This window comes from Panicum virgatum, chromosome 8K (genome assembly GCF_016808335.1).
Source record: "Panicum virgatum strain AP13 chromosome 8K, P.virgatum_v5, whole genome shotgun sequence".
Taxonomy (NCBI): domain Eukaryota; kingdom Viridiplantae; phylum Streptophyta; class Magnoliopsida; order Poales; family Poaceae; genus Panicum; species Panicum virgatum.
The window spans coordinates 42210550-42232321 of record NC_053143.1 but is presented as its reverse complement, the minus strand read 5'-3'; the positions used below and the strand labels follow the sequence as shown (position 1 = coordinate 42232321).

The following is a 21772-nucleotide window of genomic DNA, read 5'->3' as shown; positions in this document are numbered from 1 at the left end:
GTTCACTCCGGATCAGGGAGCCACAGCAGCAGTTACGTCGCTCAGGACGTACTCAGACAGCTCAGGCCACACCTGAGTCCCGCTCTCGTCCACGGACTCGAGGTGGTGGCACTCAGAGGGGAGCAGGCCATGCACAGCAGCACACCGACAGTCAGACTCAGACAGGTGGTCAGGACAGTGATGAGGAGTTGCCCGAGGTTGAGTTATTTGATCTCAGGGGCATACCAGGACCTAGAGTCAAGAGATTGAGATATGTCACCCCAGAGCAGTGGTTTCCCGAGCAGAGGGATGTCGGAGTTGATCGTCGCTTTTACACTCTGCTCCAGGAGTCTTTCTACCACACCTACTGCCAGTTGGACATCAAGATTAGTGAGCACAAGATGCTCCACTGGGTAGCTATGCGTGTAGCAGCAGGTGGGACTCCAGTGCTTCCTCTCTTTGAGAGATATGTTGGATTGCCTGCTCTACTCAGTGAGAGGTCCAGGTACATTCGAGAGTGGGTTCGAGTCTTCTACGCCACTCTGTTTATTGAGGAGGACCGGCAGTTTATAGACTTCATGTTCCAGGAAAGGCACTATCGCTTGACCCGAGCACGACTGGCTACCTATCTTGGAGTTCAGATTGCCGAGGAGCCACACTTCATACACTATCAGGCTTATGGCAGCACGGTACCTCCTAGACGTCCTCATGAGTCTCACGTTCCATCTGACGAGGAGATCAGTGTTCTCTTCCAGCAGCCCTTCCTGCCTGGCACACCGAGGACTCCGGACAGGCTGACTCACGTGGCACACTCTGTTCACCTAGCTTTGAGGAAGAGTCTGTTGTTCCGGATTGGATACAACGAGGGGATTACAGCTCTGCAGCAGTGGCTCTTATTGTATATCATGACAGGACGAGACTTTGACCTCGTAGACTTCTTTATCTGCGAGCTTGAGGATGTGATTCTAGATGGGATGACAGTTCACCATCGACATCCGTTTGCTCATTGGATCTGTTGGATTCTGGCTCAGCTAAGTCAGAATGATCATATGGATGAGCTGGAGCACTCGAGAACACACTTCAGTTTTTACTCACCTGCTACTCCTCGAGACGGTCGTCGTGGCTCGAGAGGACAGCGCCGAGCTCAGCGGGTTCTGGATGAGCGTTTCTTGGCTGAGGGCAGAGTTGCAAATGATCCGACAGCAGCCGAGGACGCTTCACTAGCAGCTGCAGAGGCCCAGCTCCCACACTACCTGATCACTGACTCAGAGGACTCAGAGGATGACGAGGACTTCATTCCCACTGTTACCGTCCCTCGAGGAGCTCATGATGATGAGGCAGGATCTTCTGGTGCAGCACGAGCCCCCGCTCCTCCAGTGTCCACCGCTCAGGTCACTCAGCCTGATGCACTCGCTGCTATCCTTACTCGGCTCTCAGATCAGCAGGACAGATTTGCTGCAGCTCAGCTGAGCATGCAGGCCGAGCAGGCTCGTCAGCAGGAGGCCCAGACACTTGTACTTGAGGGCATTCGGCAGCAGCAGGAGGCCATGAGGCTACAGCTACAGCAGCAGTCCCAGATACAGCAGCAGATGTTCACATTCTTCTCGGGATGCTTCGGTCAGCTGTATCGTCACACTGGACTACCTGAGCCTCAGCTCCCTACACCCCAGCAGCTCCAGTTTGACCCTACTGCTCCCGCTCCTCCTGTTGGCGGATTTGTGCAGACACCCTTATCATCTTTCCCGTTGTCACCATTTCTTCAGACCGGGTTGTTTGCCAGTCCTGTACCTACTGCTGCTCCGGCCCCTGCTCCACAGCCTAGTGTTTGGACTGCCGAGCAGCGTGCAGAATTTCATAGACAGCAGCAGATCTTACACCAGCTCCAGCACCCTTCGGCTCAGTCACTCACGTTCGAGTCACCTACACAGCCTGAGGTGCTCCGTCCGTCTGTCGTGCGCGTCACTCAGCCAGACCTGACTCCCGTCACGTCTGCTCCTCCGACGGACTCCACGATCGTCGCCGCGCCAGCTTCTACCGCTGCTCCAGCTACTTCTGCTGCTCCGACGTCTCCGGTCGCGCAGAAGTCCTCTTCGGTCGACGACGACTGGACAGACGACGACGCCGACGACTCCGCCGCTCAGTATTCCACCGGACCCAGCAAGCAGACTCCGCCTTCTCCAGCTCAGGATTAGATCGCCTTTCTTTTTGGTGCTTTGTTGCCAAAGGGGGAGATAGATAGGGGGAGTAGAGATAGGGGGAGCTTGGTGGTTTGTGGCGTGATTGGATCTTCATGGTTTTTATGTATGGACATGTTATTTGGATATTGTGTATGCTCTGTGTTGACATGTCCCTACATGTGCTTTATTTCATGTAATGCTGCTTGTTTATCGCTTTCAATTTCATATCTTGTATCTCTACTTTGTGTTGTCATCAATCACCAAAAAGGGGGAGATTGAAGTGCATCTAGGCCCATAGATGTTAATGGTAAGTTTCGGTGATTAATGACAACCGTATGCGACTAACGTATGTTTTGAAGGAAAAATTATTGATTGATTTAGTCCCATATGAAATGTGAAAAGAGACCCCTCAATTCGAAACAATCATGCGTGCCAAGGACTCAACTTCAAAGATTAAGGACCTTTCTAGTCTCAAGTGTCACAAGGAGATGAAGGACACTTGATTTAGATAGGGTTTATAGTTTTTAGTTCTTGACCGTACTATTAAGAGGGGTTCATGAGTTAGTAGCTTGATCAAACTTGAGTTGGCCTTAGAAATCTTGCACACTCGCTCTAAAAACAGCTCAAGATAGTCAATAGAAGTTAACACAACACTTGGAAGAAGAAACAATCAAAGTTGCATTGAAATCCAAGTCAATACAGCTGAAAAACAGGAAAAACAGCAGCACCGGTTGAACCGGCGCCCTAGCGTCGGAGCATCCGATGCTTGGCGGAAGGACCGATGCCCTGTCGGTCTATCTACTCTGGATGAAGGCAGAAATCAAGTCTAGCACCGGTTGAACCGATGGTCAAAAATCAAAGCACCGGTGCATTAGAAGTCCTATGTTCCAGAGAGCATGTTCTGGTGGACTTCAACTTCTCTTCAGCACCGGTTGAACCGACGGTTCAGAATCAAAGCACCGGTGCAATGAAAGTCCTTTGTTCCAGAGAGCATGTTTTGGTGAACTGCAACCTCTCTTCAGCACCGGTTGAACCGACGCTCAAAAATCAAAGCACCGGTGCATTAGAAGTCCTATGTTCCAGAGAGCTTGTTTTGATTGATGTGTAAAACTCTTCAGCACCGGTTGAACCGACGCCCCTACGGAGCATGCACCGGTGCATTGAAGCAAGCCTGGACACTGTGTCAGAACCCCAACGGTTACAATTTGGACACAGAGAGACCGGTTGAACCGACGCCTCAAAACTGACACCCATCGGTTCTTCCGGTGCTCACGGTTTTTCTGCAGTGGACTTCCAACGGCTATGTAACCACTTCCACTCTATAAAAGGGCACCCCATGGCTCATTTCAGTCGCCTTTGACACCCTGAATACTTGAGGCCACCCTTGAGAAGAAAAGAAAGTGCTTTGAGCAAACAAGAGAAGATCTAGCATTTAGTTTGTGCTTCAACCTTGAAGAATCCATCCTTTGCAAGTGTAGCAAGTGTGCTTGAGCTAGGGCCAACTGAGTGTAGGTCAAGTGAAGGCTTAGGAGCTTGTTACTCTTGGTGTTTGACGGCACCTAGCCGGTCTTGGTGATCGGGAGGTTCTTGGTGAGCTCTTGGTGTTTGTGGGAGCCCCAAGACAAGAAGATTGTATACGGTGTGAAGCTCGCCGTTCCGGAGATGGAGAAAGAGCATTCTTAGTGATCACTTGCTTCTTGGTGGAGCAAGGGAGCTACACCCTTGTGTGGGTGCTCCAACGTGGATTAGGGGGGAGCGTCAACTCCTCGATACCACGGGAAAAAATCCGGTTGTCTCGTGTCCTTTACTTTTACTTCAAGCATTTAAATCCTTTTGTTACTTTTCTTGCTTGTAGTTTGACTAGGACAACTTGCTTGGTAGAGTGAGCTTTATCTTAGGATTTGATCTTGCTAGTGTGCATCCATCTAGGCAATATGATCATGTTAGTGTGTTTACCTACCTAAGGACCCTTTGCTAGCGTGCTCTAGTAATTAGGTTTCGAATTTATAGATTGGGCAATACTAGTTTAGGTTAAGGACTGATTAGAAATTCGAAAAAGTCCCAATTCAACCCCCCCTTCTTGGGCCACGATCCTTTCAATTGGTATCAGAGCGAGGGCTCTATTTGTAGGCTTCAAATCCTAGAGAATGGCCGGGGGAAGTGGTGGTCCACCCAAGCTCGATGGGAGAAACTATGCTTATTGGAAAGCTCGCATGGCGGGTTACCTTGAGGCTATAAATCCCATCGCTTGGGCGGTCACGGAAAAACCTATTGTTGGTCCGTGGAATGAGGATCAAGTCAAATATGGTGCTAGAGCGAAGAATGCTTTATTTGATGCTCTTAGTGAGGAGATCTTTGCTCGTGTTCATAGCAAGAAGACCTCTCATGAAATTTGGGAAGCACTTGAAGCTATCTATGTTGGTTCTAAAAAGCTTCGTGAAGAAAAATATCAAGTGCTTAAGGAAAAACTTAATGAATTCAAAATGCTTCCAAATGAGTTGGTTGAACAAATGTTTGCTCGGTTAAATGTGCTTATTGAAGACATTAATGCTCTTGAAATTTCTCCTTTGTCTAACAGTGACATCATACGGAAGATCCTACATTGTCTACACAAGCCCAAGTACAACATCGTCACCTCATTGCTCTATGAGAAGGATCTTGAAACGCTTGAAGTGAGTGATGTTGTTGGGAAGATTCGGTCTCATGAGATGTTCCTCTTGGGAGAAGTTGATCCACCGCAAGACAAGAGAGATCTTGCACTCAAAGCTAAGGGTGATCACAAGTCCAAGAAAAAGAACAAGTGCAAAGTTCCATCACCAAGCTCAAGCGAAGATGAAGCTAATGAAGATTCAAGTGATGAAGATGGTGATGTTGAGCTAGCACTTCTCATGAGAAAGACCTCCAAGATGATGTCAAGGTTGAACAAGAAAGGGTACAACTATGACCCTAAGAAAAACAAGTTTCGTACCCGGAAGAGCAAAGACAATGTCAAGAAAGTTTGTTACAATTGTGGCAAATATGGTCATCTCTCATATGATTGTCCGGAGCCTTCAAAGCTCAACAAGAAACAAGAAGATGGTGACAATCAATACAAGACTTCAAAGAAAAATCATGAGAAGAAGGACCACAAGAAGAAAGGGTCTTTCACAAGAAAAGAAAAGGTCAAGGCTTTCCTTGGAGAATGGATCACGGATGGTGAATCCTCAAATGATGACTCAAGTGATGAAGAATCAAATAAAAAGATTGTGGGGATTGCCATGCATAATGATGAAGATGATGGTGATGAGGCACCTCTACCTCCACCACCCATGTGTTTCATGGCAAGAGGTAACTCCAAGGTAAGTGATAATGATGACTCCTCTAGTGATGAAAGTGAACATTGCTTATCTCCTATTGAAGTGCAAAACATCCTAGAAGAGTACCAACAAGTGATCAAGAAGTACAAATCAAAATGTAAAGTTCTTGAAAATGAATATGCCAAGCTTAAGGCCTCAAATAATGAGTTAATTGTTAGGCACAATGAGATAATAGAAACTCATGATACAAGCATTGTTCCTAGCAAACAACTTAGAGAGGAGCATGACAAGCTACTTGTTAAGCATGATGAATTAAATGTTAAATATGAGGAAGTAGTTGTGCTTAACAAGTCACTTACTTCATGCAACAAAAAGCTTAAGCTTGGTTATGCTAATTTAAATATGAAGTATCAAGAACTTGACCTTGCCTTTGATGCTTTGGATGAAGAACTAAAAGAAACTCAAACAAAAGTCATCAAAGTCAATATAGCTACTTCTTGTGATGATCTTGTGAAGTTGCCTCATCCCACTACTTGTCATCATGCTTCTCCTTCTTGTTCAAAGACTAACCATGATAGGGAGAAACAACTTGAGGAAGAACTTGAAAGCATGAGCAAATGCATGTTCAATGTGACAAGAGGAGAATACTTGCATAAAGAAATTCTCTTCCACAATGCAAGGCACTATGGGACAAATGGACTTGGATCATTTCCCAACCCTCCGGAAAATTGTCCCAAGTCGCCGGAGCTCATGGCATGTTTCAACAAGGAAGTTGGCTCTTATTGTCAACATTGTCAAGTCACCGGGCATCACACAAGGGAGTGTCCAATTCCTACACGTCCACCTCCTACCTTGCCTCCTAATTACAAGTCTCAATTCAATGAAAATCATTTCTTGTTAAGCAAACTTAAAAGTGGCAAGGTTAAGGCAAAGTTTATTGGCACTCAAATTAAGGGAAAGCTACCACGCCAACTATGGGTTCCTAAAGCTTTAGTAACTCATGTCAAAGGACCCAAACTTGCATGGGTTCCCAAACCTCAAAAGTAATTCACTTGTGTGTAGGTGAACTACAAAGCCGGTGGCAAGCATTGGGTGCTTGATAGCGGATGTACACAACACATGACCGGCTATGTAAAGATGTTCACCTCACTAGATGAAGATGTGGGCGATTATGAACATGTCACCTTTGGTGACAACTCAAAAGGAAAAGTGGTAGGTTTGGGTAAGTGATAGTGAGGTTGTAGTGACAAGCAAGGAGGACAAGAGCTTAATATTCAAAGGATTTCGACATGGTAACATCTACCTTGTTGACTTCTCATCTAATGATGCAAGCTTGGCAACATGTCTCTTCTCCAAAAACTCCATGGGTTGGCTTTGGCATCGCCGCATTGCTCATATTGGCATGAGTCAACTCAAGAAGGCCTTCAAACGAGGCATGGTGGTTGGTATTAAAGATGTTACATTTGACAAAAACAAATTGTGTAGTGCTTGTCAAGCCGGGAAGCAATTTGCATCATCACATCCCATGAAAGCTTATTTGTCAACATCAAGAAGCTTGGAGCTACTACACATGGATCTCTTTGGGCCAACCACCTACAAAAGTCTTGGCGGTAATCTCTATTGTCTTGTAATTGTTGATGATTATTCTAGATATACTTGGACTTTCTTTTTAGAGGACAAAAGCAAGACTATGGGGATCTTCAAGATTTTTTACTATTTTACTTGTCAAACCCTAATTTTAAATGGTCTCGAACCCTTAATTCAGCAAACGGCCACCGGATTCCGATTAGAACTCCGATTGACGAACCAAGGAAACAATCCTTGCTTTAGAAATAGGTAAAAGATACCTATCAGAATCACTTCCATGCATGAACATATATATGGACCAACACGCAGCATGCTATTAAGTTACAGATTGAAAGAAGCATGAAACTGATTACAGAAGGAAACACTAGTGTGCCTAACTGTGTGTTGCAAAACTTCTTCGAGGATTTGGAATCAACCACACAGGAGTTGGCCAGTTAGACCAAAGCTGTGGCGTTGTGATTTCCTCGCTGCTGTTATTTTCCAAGTCAAATACACCAATGTCGCGGCGGTTATTCTTGAAACCTGTAGTATAGAGATAGTCATCATCAGTGAAGTAGACATGATTTGCCTTCAGCTGTTGATATTCTTCAGCATGGAGGCAAAGTGATTGATTATGCCCCAGAAACAGCACGTTCTGACCCAAGCTACTTATTTTCTCAATCTTTTTTGATGCAGGCTCCACTTCATAAACAGTTATCGCGGTGGTATTGAACACAACTTTGTCACGGTCTAATTCCAGTTCTACATCTGAATCAGTTTCATCTTCGTCTTCTCCACGTGGCACTGCATCAGACCTCCATATTTGCAGCATCTCACCACCTGAACCTTGAACAATGTAAATCCTCTCGCAATAAATGTCTTTCATCTTGTCCAAAAATACCGTCTGTGTGACTGCAGGAGCACCAAGATTGAATGTATGAATTTCTCCAATTGTAGTGGATACATACAACAACCCCTCCTTGAATAAGCAGTCTTCATAGTAACTATGTGGTGGCAACCAGGTCCACTTATCGTCCCCTGCCCTTGCAAACGAGAGCTGCGAATGTGGGTTGTGGATGAGCACCACAAATTAAGTAGCCTCCCGTAGACGGATCCGAAGACAGGAAGGCCTTGTAGAACAGGTAATCCCTCAGCTTGCTGGGAGGAAAAACTGAAGGCGTGTCTGAAATCACATCTTCTCCAGTGTACCACCAATACTCATAGCTGCACACAGCACCTTCGTCATCGAAGACCGGCTTCACTTGCTCGATCGTCGTGACTGATGGTAAGGCGATATGCTTGCCAGTGATGGGATTGACAAGGTGAAGCTCGGACTTCTCATCAGCTGTGATGATCCATCCATATGAGGAGCCAATGATATACCTACTTTGGATAGGCGGGTCTGGGAGAGTCGATGTGTAGGCCTTCTTCTCCGCGATGCTGTAGAGACGTGCTTCCCTCGCATCGGTGGATTCAGAGGTGTACAGGAGGTACGGTGTCTGCCGCAACCTGCAATTTCCAGTGCTGCACAGGCTGGTGTAGGCGGCACGCCATGACGAGCAGACTGAGGGTTTGTTTGGTTCCGGGACTTTTTTTCAAAAGTCCCTATCACATCAAAAGAAATCTTACTATTTTATAATATTAAATAAAATCTGTTTATAAATGTTTTTTGACAGCTGAGTGTTTTTTCGCGAGACGAAACTAATGAGCCTAATTAATCGATGATTGGCTACAGTGATGCTACAGTAACCATTCGCTAATCATAAATTAAGATACCTCATTAGATTCGTCTCGCAGTTTAGCCCCAGGGTTCTGCAGTTAGTTTTATAATTAATATTTATTTAATACTTCTAAATACTAAAAAGTCCCTAAGACTTTTTTGAAGTCCCTGTTTCTAAACACCCCCTGATCCTGCACGCACAAGGTCAGGGACCTCCAAGATAGCAAATATACGCCGCAGGACGTCCTGCGGCACCTCCGGCGATTTGTCCATCAGCTTCCAATGTAGAGAATTACTGACTAGTCTGGATTAAAATCCAAACTTTATTGCCAAGCTTTATATCCTCATCAACTCAGACCCCACTGTTGAAATCGTGGAACTGAGAGCCACACCTGAAAGGAGATTTATTTTGGTTTCTGGTCTCCTATTTGGTTGATGAGCACCGAAAGGAGCCATCAGGATGGACTTTTATTAGATCAGCAACCATCCCATGTCCGAATCGATTCTGAAATATCAACGCTATTCGCTGAACCGTACACGAATCGGATTATAGCCCGAATCTCTCGCGAAACTGGTTAGAATTCTCGACTCTGATTCCGGCTCCAAACAGGCCACAGATCTCGCCAGTAACCACCATGTCTCGGCTAGCAAACAAGGAGATGCGAAGGATTGACTGACCAGCAGGCGCACGGAGAGGAGCAAGGGCAGCCACACCACCACGATAGGCGCATCGCCCGCGAGCCGCGATGGGCTCGGTCGCCGGCGGCTAATCCGGGGGCAGAAGCGGCGGCGGAGGGAGAATCTGGATGGGTCGCGATCGCGACCCCCTAGCGCCAGCGGGTGAAAGAAAAACTGTCGGGTTGTCATATTAACCCCTAAAGTTTCCATTTATTAATTCTCTTACAGGTGATTTCTCATCCAGACCCCTACTCTAATTTTCTCTTTCTATTTTGTAAAAGCGTTTGTAGTTCCCAGAGAGATTGATAAAATGTTTGATTTCGCATATTGTGAAACATTATGTGGGCATTTTTATTTATTTATATGTGTGTGCTTATATTCACTCAAGAAGACTACTATGTGCTGCTCTCAAAAGAAAACGAAAAAAAAGACTACTATGTGCAGAAAAGGGGCTCCAGCTAAATGAATGCCGCTCTAGACAATAATATCATATACGATGTAAAATCCTCTCAATTGTTGATTTGAATTCATCTTGCGTAGTTGCATGGTTGTTTTTCACATGGCTCAACAATTTTTTAAAAGACGTTCGTCCAAGTTTTTCTCGATGACTAGCCAATCCATTATTTATTGCTGCTGGCTCAATATTATTTTCTCGCTGACCTTTTTAATGAGTTTAGTTAATCCATACTACCTCCGTTTCAAATTGTAGATCGTTTGAATTTATTGACCATAAATTTGACCACTCGTTTTATTTAAAAAAAATTATGCAAACATTGCCAAATTTAAGTCATTCTCAAAGATCTTGTATTGATAGAGCAACCCACAACAAAAGAAGTGATATTTTGCACAAATTTTTGACTAAGACGAGTGGTCAAACTTGGAGTCAAAAAAAATCAAACGGCCTATAATTTGAACCGAAAGGAGTACTTATTATAGACGCAATGGATTTTCCAAGTTACCCCAACATTTTTTTCATGAAACTAGTTGATCCAAATCTCGCCTTTTTGTACGTCTAGCTAATCTGGATGGGTCGCGATCGCGACCCCCTAGCGCCAGCGGGTGAAAGAAAAACTGTCGGGTTGTCATATTAACCCCTAAAGTTTCCATTTATTAATTCTCTTACAGGTGATTTCTCATCCAGACCCCTACTCTAATTTTCTCTTTCTATTTTGTAAAAGCGTTTGTAGTTCCCAGAGAGATTGATAAAATGTTTGATTTCACATATTGTGAAACATTATGTGGGCATTTTTATTTATTTATATGTGTGTGCTTATATTCACTCAAGAAGACTACTATTTGCTGCTCTCAAAAGAAAAAAAAAGACTACTATGTGCAGAAAAGGGGCTCCAGCTAAATGAATGCCGCTCTAGACAATATCATATATATGTAAAAGCCTCTCAATTGTTAATTTGAATTCATCTTGCGTAGTTGCATGGTTGCTATTCACATGGCTCAACAATTTTTTAAAAGACGTTTGTCCAAGTTTTTCTTGATGACTAGCTAATCCATTAGATATTACTGCTGGCTCAATATTATTGTCTCGCTCACCTTTTTAACGAGTCTAGTTAATCCATACTACCTCCATTTCAAATTGTAGATCGTTTGAATTTATTGATTTTAAATTTAACCACTCATCTTATTTAAAAAAAATTGTGCAAATATTGTCAAATTTAAGTCATTCTTGAAAATTTTGTATTGATAAAGCAACCCACAACAAAAGGAGTGATATTTTGCACAAATTTTTGAATAAGACGAGTGGTCAAATTTGGGGTCAAAAAGTCAAATGGTCTATAATTTGAAACGAAGGGAGTACTTATTATAGACGCAATGGATTTTCTGTTGCCCCAACTTTTTTTTCATGAAACTACTTGATCCAAATCTCACATTTTTATATGTCTAGCTAATCTATGTATATCATAAATAGATAGATCAATATTTCTTTGAAGACATTGGCTCAACATTTTCTTAAGAAAAATATAAAAAGACTTCAAATAGTATAACAACATTGGGCTGTGGGCCACTTCGCCGGTGCGTGAGGGCTGCATTACTATTGGGCCGTGGGCCAGTTTGCAGGCCGCAGGCGCGAACATTGAACCGGCTTGCTGGCTTTGGTGTCCTCGCCTCCCCTCTGCTGGCGCCGCATCGCCGATCCCCCACCTGATGGCGTCTCCCACCTCGCCGGCGGCGGCCAGGTACTGTCCCGTGTGCGCTGCCATAGGAAATCACTAGTTTGCGCGGTTCCCGTGTGTGAGGGTCTGCCTGCACCCCTGATTGGGGTTTTGGGGTTATGATTTTGGAGTTCCGTTCGAGCGGGTCATCTTTTTACGAATCTGTCTGTAGTATGAGGAGTTTGGGTGGTGGAAGAGGGCGTCGCCCTCTTGATTGGGCGGTAGGTTTCCTCTGGATTGCTAGCTAGTTCGTGTGGGTTTCTTGATGTTCTATTGTTCTCTGTTTCCATCTTAATTATGTGTGTTAGGGCATGTAATCTGTAGATCTAGACGCGAAAAATTCGATAATTTCTAGCAATTATGTACAGCAACTTCTTGTCCTCCATATGTTTCGTTTACTAAAATTTCAGATACACCATCGATTTCTTGTTCCATCAGTGACCATTGTTCTGAATTAATCAGTACCTCATTAACTCTTACATTGCTAAAAAAAATTTTGACAGTTCAACGGGGGGAAACTCTTCCCCATCTGATTGATTGCATTGGAGAACAATTACAGGATTGTATCTCGGCGATTAAATTGCTATTTTTAATCTTGAAATAACCTTTGCCTCCATATCCTCTTGACTCCCTCGCTCCAACCTTGCTAATATGATCTTGTATTAATCTAGCAGTGTGCAACCCTCTTGATGGTTTATAGTCCGTGCACTCCTAACTTGGTTATGCTTCTTGTGCTGCTATTAACAGTAGTGGCACTGGTGGCAACAGCTCGGCGAACGCTGGTCAGGCCGATTGGTTCATGGCGACTTGTGCTACCAACCACATGACAGGTGACCGGACGCTCATCTCCAACCTGGTGCCTGTGAGCAACCAGGTTATCGAAGCAGGAAACGGCAAGGGGATGATGGTGTGTGGCCGAGGGTCCGTGAACACTGAGACTGTCGTTCTCCCTGATGTGTGGTACGTCCCAGGGCTCACTGTGAACCTGGTGTCGGTGGGGCAGCTAACTGAAGATCCTGATCTGAGTATCTCAATGGGTGGTGGCATGTGCCGCATCAGTAGGACCAGTGATGGGTCTGTTCTTGGTCGAGCACCTTTGAGGTCTGATACGAAGTACTATGTGGTGGACTTTCTGAAAGTTCGACGGAATTAGGTGTTCAGGTCCCTTATTTTGCAGCATGGTGGGCGTCTTCAGATTTAAAGAGGGGTCGATAGTGATTTGGGCTACTTCTTGCTTCAAATGATATCGGCTATGTCTTCCAATTAGCTACTTTTATGGGTTTTAGGATATTACATGCACAGTATGCAGATTAGAAGCTTTGATGGATCTTAGGATAATAAATGTATGGTACCTATGTATGGTTTTATATCTTATTATATATGTTTCAGTTATGTGCTAAGTACTGGACGAGCCTGTGACATCTGTGAAACTTGGTTGTCGTATCGGGCTTTGATGGTTCTGGTACAGAATGAATTCTTTGAGCAGTTCGTGTGTCTGTCGAATGCATCAAATCTCAGCTATGTGGCCAAGTACTGAATTTGCTTGTGATCCTGATCTCCATCTGTAACCCAGTGTTCCTGACTTCGGTTTAGTTTTGATGCACCCTCTGCCCTGCTGCTCATGTTGATGGTATATTCCTTCTCTGTTGTGTTGACATCTTTTTTTTTCCTTTTTTACCCTTTCAATGTTTCCTTGCAGTTGTTGCTTGAGCTGTGCCTTTTGAGTGTTGATGATTTGTTGGCGCGTGGGAACTGTTTCCATACGCTTGTTGCGTGGAAACCCTAGAAATTAAAAAAGATGTAGAACCGGAGATGTTCAGTTGGGTGCCAACTGTTACTTTGGTATAGTAAAGCTGCAAAAAAATTTATTGTAACTGATTGAAAGTTTGCTTGTTTGGATAAAAAATGCTTCGGTAGAAGAAGAGAGAAAAAAATTGTTTCGGTAGAAGACGAGAAAGAACTGCAAGGATCTCCTAAACCACGCGGTCCATGCCCTGGCACTCGGGGTGGCGCGCGCTCGGGGCGGCAGCATCTCCTAAATAAATCCAAAAAAATATTTTGGGAATGATCTAGAAAAACATATATATTACCATTGAAGAAAATTAATGAAAAGATGTCTTGTTGTCGTTTATTTTTCATTTCTATTCTTTTCGTGCTAAACTGGCTCTCAAGTTCATTCTGGAGTGAGTGCATGGCATGAGCGTTGAGTTGCTATACCATATAAATGAAAACATGTTCATTGGAGTCATCGCTAACTTGAATCCCTGTTTGATCTAATTATATGCTCATCAGGTTGGTTTCTAGCGTTGAGATTTTTTTGTATTGAGTAACATGTTTGAATTTCAAAACCGTGAATTATACTTTCATTTGACGAATAAACAGGGGTGGCCTAAAGAACCAGACTGAAGCAGTGACCTAGGCAACAGAAGAACAAATGGAGACGGGCACTGCTAAAAAAAAAAGATGGGCATGCATGAGTTGCTCAAAAAAAAAGATGGGCATGTCACAAAAAAAAAGAATCATGTATCATAGAGCTTTTTGGCAGAATAATGAGGGCATGAACTCTGCATAATCAAGAATTAGTAGAAAGTGCGTGAGTGAGGTTCCCCGGAAATATGCATATCAGCTTTCAGCATTCCACGTTCCTTGACCTTGTTGCGATATCTTGGTGGTTGTGCTTGTGCTAATAGTTTCAAGAAAACCCCCTCACAACCTCACCAAAAATGTCAATTCAAACATAATTATTTACCGCACCCCTAGTTCAAAATAGACGTCACTTTAAAGTTATGCATAGAACTAAGAAATAGTATCAAATGATAATATTACACTTCATGCATTTACACTACATTGGAGAGAGGTGCTTTATTTATTTGTGACAGTGTTAATATTTCTTTAGCAAGGGCAAGAAAGGAAGAAAATAGGAAAATGTCTAGAAGATCTTGGATAATAGGTATTTTGGGAGAAGTTTAGATGGCTCGAATGACATGTATTTAAATCATGGAGAGTATACTATTTTAACCTATATATATTTTCTTCAATGAATCCCAACTGAATGTTTACCCAAGCATTTGGAAGCTGTACATTTGCCAACCAAGCATAAGAGCCAGCATATCATGTTTATGTGTGGAGCAAGAGTCATGCTTTAGAACAAAAAAAAATATTGTTCCTAAATTATAGATAAAATGGCATATCTAGCTTGAGCAATTCAATTGTTGGTGTAACAATGACAATGGAATAGAAAATATATATTGCATGAAAACAATGTAAGAATAAGAAAATGTTTTAAGTGAAAAATAAATAATGTTGGAGACAAAAAAATATAGAGTAATGAAAGAGTACAACAGTCCTAAGGGAATTGAAAATCGCATGAGCCTACAAAAATATAGGACAATGTAAAACTAACACACCTATTATTCCATTATGTATCTAAAAAGGAATCTTCCTATCTACCCAATGAGGTCCTTAGAAGAAACAGATAGTGCATGTGAGGTGTCTATTACACTTCCAGGACTCCAAGAAAGGAGTATAGCCTATGGTGAAATGATATGTAGAATATATTGTCTATCATATTAATACTCAAATAGAGCGTAGAGCGCATTTGGAGTGTGTTAGTGTGTAAAGAGAGGGGGGATGTTGAAAGGCCTCGAGAATGGGTATTCATCTTGTGGGCCTAACTTGGGCTTGGGCTTCGAATAGGGTTACCAAAGGAGGGATGTATCTTCTGAAAATGTTTACCTAGGAACTTTCAGCCCATCATAGTGTGTACCTGTAGCTGGCTATATATACTGTACCCCAAACCCTTAGTTGGAGCGGATGCGAGATGGGGGAGGGGGAGGGGCGGCGGCGGCGGCTGCGCAAGCCAGACTTATGCACATTAGGGTTAGTTCCATCCTGAGATAGGGTGTAGCGTGAGCAAGGGAGACATCGATCGTGTATACAAGGAAGATTGCGCATATGTAAGGTTTTGTTTCCTGATTTACTTCCCCTTTTTAACATCTTGGATTTTACTTTTATCCCTTATATCATTTTAGTAGTGATTCTATTGGACATATGAATCTATAGTGAGGATCAATGTTTGGTGAAGTTTCAAGGGAGCGCAAAAATGTATTTATGAATTCTATCTTTTCTGCACCCCTTTGCGATTGAATCTGTAGTCCATGATTTGTGATTTTAGATCTAGTCCCTTTCAGGATTTCTGTCTTTTTCGCACCACTTTGTGATTGAATCTGTAGTTCAGGATTTGTGATTTTAGATCTAATCCTGTTTGGATTGGGCTAGATCTAAAGTTTTGTTCATCAAAAGTAGGATGGCGAGATGTGGGCATATGAAGTTTATGCGAGGTGATTGTACCATCGGTAGGATTGCAAAAATCTTGAGGAATGTTAGCCTCTACAGTTTTGTAACGGTTTGAGAAAAAGGAAGCCTTAGCATATGTTTCTATTTAACAGATTAACCAAAATTTTAGATGTGTAATGTATGTCCCTATATTGGAAATCAATATACGAAGAATTATAGTTTTAGATCTAGCCCCGTTTTGGATTGCGTTATCTACTGCTATGTTAATCAAAAGTAGGATTGTGAGATCTAAGCCTACAGAGTATGAGAGGAAATTACTAGCATAAGAGAGAATTGTAGAAATCATGAGGAATTATAAATATCCACTACTTGTCCTGATCTGCAGACCCCATTACGCACTAAGAAAGAGGAACTATTAGCATATTTGTATATTATATTGAGGTTATTAGCAAAATTTTGTATGCATAATATGCTTATTTTTTACAATGAATTTAAAGGTTGTATGGAATTCATCGGTGCACAAGAAAAAGAGACAGAAGGAGGTTCTTAAATTTTGTTATAACATCTAGTCATACATTGTAAGCCAGCGGCTATCTGCATTAAGGTGTGTATATCCTTCATTAAGAAATTCTTACTATTTTATTTAAAGTTTTTCAACCTAATTTGCTAACAAATTCCTCCTCAATGGATGATGACTAAAACTTTCATGTTTATTGTACTTTATTCTTGATCTGAGAGTGCAAAAGTTAGCTAGATAACTCTTTTGTTGTTTAACAAGGTGTATGGATGATCTCAGTAAGACCATGATCCAAACTATCTCGGGCTGGAATTTCGAGAATGGAATTCTCTTGCTTCTGATATATAAGTATTTCAGGTATGCCTTTCTACAAGCTAGTTGATTTCACTTGACTATGTAACTTGTTTGATCTATTAACAAAATGTACAAAGGGAAGATTTGGATTTCATCTGTCATTGATTTGGAGAATCTTTATGGCAAACTTTATTAATTGTCCAGCTGTATTTTGTTAATAGATCAAACAATAGAAAAAAATACTTGTCCAGCTGGAGAATCCAAAGCCATACTTCAGCCTAGCCTTTGGAGGCTTGCACAAAAATCTTAAGTGCATTACCCTTCTTGAATTGATGTATTTTGTTGTGTTGCTAATCAAGCACACCCTCCACTGCTTGCAACTCTTGCATGCACCTAGCAAAAGATTACCAAGATATTATATATCTTCTAAAAGATTTCATTGTATGCACTTGGTCCATTTTCTCCCACCAAAACATTTGCTCGAAATACTATTTAAATTTTCCATCAATCATTTTGGGCTTTTCCTCAATAAAAATCAGAGTTCTATTTGAACACAAATCTGTTGACCTCATCCGAGTCATGATCAAGCATAGGGGCTTAATCATGCATATGGCGCTGCAATTTTATCAATATTTATGCATGCAAATTTTTTGGGGTGCATTTATGGATGACATCTCGTAGATACACTTAGTGATGGTTATACATGAAGTACCTATTCATGCTTGTGATGAGTATGTTGGCATGCATTTAGGCATCACATTCCAAAGATTATATACTTTTAAATTCATGCTATATGTATATAACGTCATTTGTTTTAGAGGCCATTTGTTTGACCCTTTGATCCCAAGATATACATATAGCATGGATTTAAAAGTACATAATCTTTGGAATGTCATGCATAAATGCATGCCAACATACTCACAAGCATAAATAGGTACTTCCTCTATAACCACCACTAAGTGTATCTATGAGATGTCGTCCATAAATGCACCCCGAAAAAATTTTATGCATAAATATTGATAAATTTTTGACCAAACAAACAAACAAAAATGTGGAAATAACGTCTAATTTGATACCACCCTAGATCACCAATGCCCAGCCGTCCATCCCATGATAAGCGGCTCAAAGTTCCACCAACCCCCTGGCCTCACCAAGTCTCTATGATCATGACGGGGGGGTAAAATGGTCAGAAAATTTTGGGCAGCAATTAATCCGTTCCAAACAAAAAAAATAGCTAAAAAAGTCTGCCATGCAAAGCACCTTCCAGTTCAAAACTTTCCCGCTTTGCTTCACCTCCAGTTGGAAACCTTGTTTTCTTCTGCTGGACATGCAAGAGCTTCATCAATGCCACTTCTTGGATCCCATCATCTCCTTCCCGATTTCGCCTATTTAGAGTGCTCCGTCGTGTCGATCCCCTCTCGGACTCGCCGGAACGCGATCTAGCTCCGGATCTAGCTAGGCGCTTACCGAGTGAGACAGACAAGAAACCTTGGAGAGCTAGCTAGAGAGGAGGGCAATGGCGGCGGCGGCGTCGAGCTCCGGCGGGGTCCGCATCCGGGACCCGGAGGAGGTGAGGAGGAGGCGGGCGGCGCCGTGGACCTCCCTGGGGGTCGACGGGGCCGACGGCGAGGAGGAGGCGGCGGCAAGGGCGAGGACGATGGCGCGCGAGTGCGACGTCTACGTCGGGCACGGCGGCGACGCGTGGAGGATGGCGGCGTGGCTGCGCGCCGAGCTCGAGCTGCTGGGCGTGCCCTGCGTCGCGGCCAACCGGCGCCGGTGCGGGGACGCGCCGGCGCACGCAGCCGCGCGGGGCGCCATGGATGCGGCCGTGGTCGGGGTGGTCCTCGTCACGCCGGAAACGCTGCGCAACCCCCACGCCGTCGAGGAGGTCCGGGCCTTCCTGGACCGCGGCGCGCTCGTGCCGGTCTTCGTCGGCGTCACCAGGGGCGACCTCGTCGCCGACGACGTCGTGGCGGGGCGCGGCGACCTGTGGGAGAAGTACGGGGGCCATCTCTGGATGGTCTACGACGGGCCGGAGGAGGAGTGGAGGGAGGCCGTCGAGGGCCTCGCCCGCGCGGAGCCGGCGGTGGAGGTGCGCGTCGGCGACCTCCGCGACCGCGTCCTCGACGTGCTCGAGATCCTCGGCGCGCGGCTGGGGCGGCGGGCCATGGCCCCGGCGGTCAGGGCGTGGCGCGCCGAGGCGGACCTCGAGATCCCGTTCCCCTGGAACACGGGCTTCGTCGGCCGGGAGAAGGAGCTCCTCGACCTCGAGTCCATGCTGCGCGGCGGCGCTCGCGCCCACGACAAGGCCTCCGGGAAGCGGCCGATGCATCCGAGCGGCGCCGTCTTCGACGAGTGGCCCTTCCTGGACGGCGTCGTCTGCGTCTCCGGCGCGTCCGGCGCCGGCAAGACGGAGCTGGCGCTCGAGTTCGCGCACCGGCACCGGCACGAGTACAAGAAGGTGCTCTGGGTGCACGGCGAGGCGAGGTACCTGCGCCAGAGCTACCTCAAGCTCGCCGACCACCTCGGCATCGCCGTCGGCGACAGCTTCGTGCAGTCGACGGGGCGGCGGGCCGCCGCCAGGAGCCTCCACGACATCGAGGGCGACGCCATCGCCAAGATCAACAAGGAGCTCGCCCGCGACATCCCCTACCTCGTCGTCATCGACAACCTCGAGAGCGAGACGGACTGGTGGGACCGCCGCGCCGTCGTTGGGGAGCTCCTCCCCCGTGGCTGCCGGCGCACGCGCGTCATCGTCACGACGCGGCTCGCCGGCGGCCTGCCGGGGGTCAGGACGCTCGCGCTGGGAGGCCTCGACGCGTCCAACGCCATGCGCCTGATGACGGGCGCGCGCGCGCTCCGCGAGGACGACGCGGCTGTCCTTAGGGAGATTCAGGAGACGGTGGGCGGCGTGCCTCTGGGGCTCGCCCTCGTCGGCGCGATGCTCTCCGAGGTCGCCGTCGGCCCGGCCGAGCTCCGGGCCGCGATGCGCCGAGCGCCACACCGGGCGCCGACGTGGGAGGCCCGGGACGACGCCGCGCTGCGCGACAACCCGGGCCTGGTGCGGCTGCTGGACGCGTGCCTCGCCCTGCTGGGGCGCGAGGCGGAGGCCGGCGGGCTCGAGGAGGTGGCGCTCCGGCTGCTGGAGGCCAGCAGCTTCTTCGCGCCGGCGCCGATCCCGGCGGCAATGCTCGTCGACGCCGCCCGCGCGGCCGCAGCCGTCGAGACGCCGTGGAAGCGGCTCAAGCGCACGGTGAGGTTACCCTGCGCCTCGTCGCGCGCGCCGTCGTTCGCCGGCGGCGCCGAGCAGGCAGCACTGGCGACGCTGCTGCGCCTGGGAGTGGCGCGGCGGAGCACGCGGGAGGGGTGCGTCTCCGTGCACGGCGTGTTCCGGCTCTTCGGCCACAAGGCCGGCTCCGGCCGGGCCGCGCGCGCCGTCGTGGACGCCGTCTCCGCCGCCGCCGCCGCGGCGCAGGGGCGGAGCGCCGCTGACGACCACACGTGGGCGGCGTGCCTGTCGGTGTTCAGGTTCGACGCGGCATCGGCGGGCGTCGAGCTGCCGGCGCCGGAGCTGGCGCGGTTCGTCACGGGCTCCGTGCTGCCCCTCGCGTCGCGCTGCCTGGCTGGGCACTCGGCGTGCGCCGCCGCGCTCGAGCTGCTCCGGGAGGCCACCGACGGCGTCTTCGAGGCCGAGGAGAGGTACGTCGGCGGCGGCGGCGCGCCTCGCCGGAGCAGCAGCAACGGCGGCGGCGCGTACGTGGAGCTGGACCCCAAGGTGTACCGGGAGCTCGCGCGGGCGAGGGCGGAGCTCCTGGTGGCGCGGGCGAGGGTGATGATGAGGGCCGGCGAGCGCACCGTCGCCGAGGACCACTGCCAGTCGGCGATCGACATCCTGGAGGTGGTCTGCGGCGACTGGCACCCGGCGACGCTGGGCGTCCGGGAGTTTTTGGAGCAGGAGGTGCTCGTCCAAACCATGAACGGAGTAGAACCCATCACAGCGTAGCCGTGCATCGGGACCTCGTGAATTTGTAGGAATTTTGCGTGATTTTTTCCACCGGAATTCCTACAAAAATTCGTGGGGTCAAAAAGAGCAGTAGTTCATTCCAGCGTTTGGAATGAGGCGTGTTGTTCTTGCTATAGAAGTAAGTCTAGGTAATTTCGTTTAAAATATTCTCTTAATGTTGATTTTGAAGTAAGTCTAGGTAATTTCGTTTGCAATATTCTCTTAATGTTGAGTTGGTTGTTAGAACCTTGATTTACCGTAGTTATTTATTTGTATCATCATCTGAATTCAGTTCCAAGTCACCTGTTTTGATCCATTTGCTATTTCACATTCATGAGTCAAAGAATATTTCTTTCCACAAAATCAGTCGAAATTTACTGCTTCGCATATTATCAATTTATTATCAAACATATCATTACCGATGCTCATGTTGATCTCCTTCTCTGGTGACCGATATTTTTCTATGCTTTTTTGGTTGGTTGTTCATATGACTTTCTTTCATGTGTCACTAGTTTAATGCACTAAATTATTAAGACCAAGTTCAGCTACAATCTGGAGATATGAAATTTACAAAAAGATGAAATGGATAAGGATCAATCACAATTCACGTAAGATATTGCTATTTTCCTATCTTTCAATTCAAATCGAATCTGACCTCCAACACATTCAGTGCACTAAACTACTGATGGATGAAAGAAAGATAGGTAAACAACTAACCAAACCGAGGTCGTCCCGTTAGTTACGACCCATGAGCCCAAAGAAGCACAACCAAATATCGATCGCTAGAAAGGAGATGAACACAGGCAACAATGACGGTGTGGATGCAATTATGCAAATTTGTCGATTTGGACTGATTTCTTGAAAAATATTCCTTGCATCATGAATAGAAAGTTGATCAACATAAGACACTTGAAGCTGAATTCAGATGGTTTTCCATAGTAAACAAGGTTCTAACAACATCCATACCAAGATACTGTGAGCAACATGGCCTGGACCTATTCCTTGCGGCAGCAGCAGCAACAACAACATGCCTGATTCTGACCCCTGAAGTTGTAAAGACATGAGTGAAAAGAGTCCC

At 46.0% G+C, this 21772-nt stretch overlaps 2 protein-coding genes across 2 annotated transcripts; one reads left to right on the top strand and one right to left on the bottom strand.

Moving 5' to 3' along the window:
• Positions 1-7250: 7250 nt before the first annotated feature.
• Positions 7251-9566, bottom strand: LOC120644733 (F-box only protein 7-like). Its single transcript, XM_039921426.1, is given in 3 exon segments — positions 7251-8111; positions 8113-8582; positions 8924-9566. Coding segments are annotated over 3 exon segments (1257 nt in total). The 5' UTR covers positions 9012-9566; the 3' UTR covers positions 7251-7412.
• An 8282-nt stretch (positions 9567-17848) lies between these two features.
• LOC120646321 lies at positions 17849-20816 on the top strand. The gene has a single exon (XM_039922941.1). The coding sequence runs from the start codon at positions 18208-18210 to the stop codon at positions 20692-20694; it is 2487 nt and encodes an 828-aa protein (XP_039778875.1). The 5' UTR covers positions 17849-18207; the 3' UTR covers positions 20695-20816.
• The last annotated feature ends 956 nt before the right edge of the window (positions 20817-21772 follow it).

Excerpts from the sequence above, each read along its gene's own strand:
- LOC120646321 (XM_039922941.1), top strand. The coding sequence starts at position 18,208 with ATGGCGGCGGCGGCGTCGAGCTCCGGCGGGGTCCGCATCCGGGACCCG.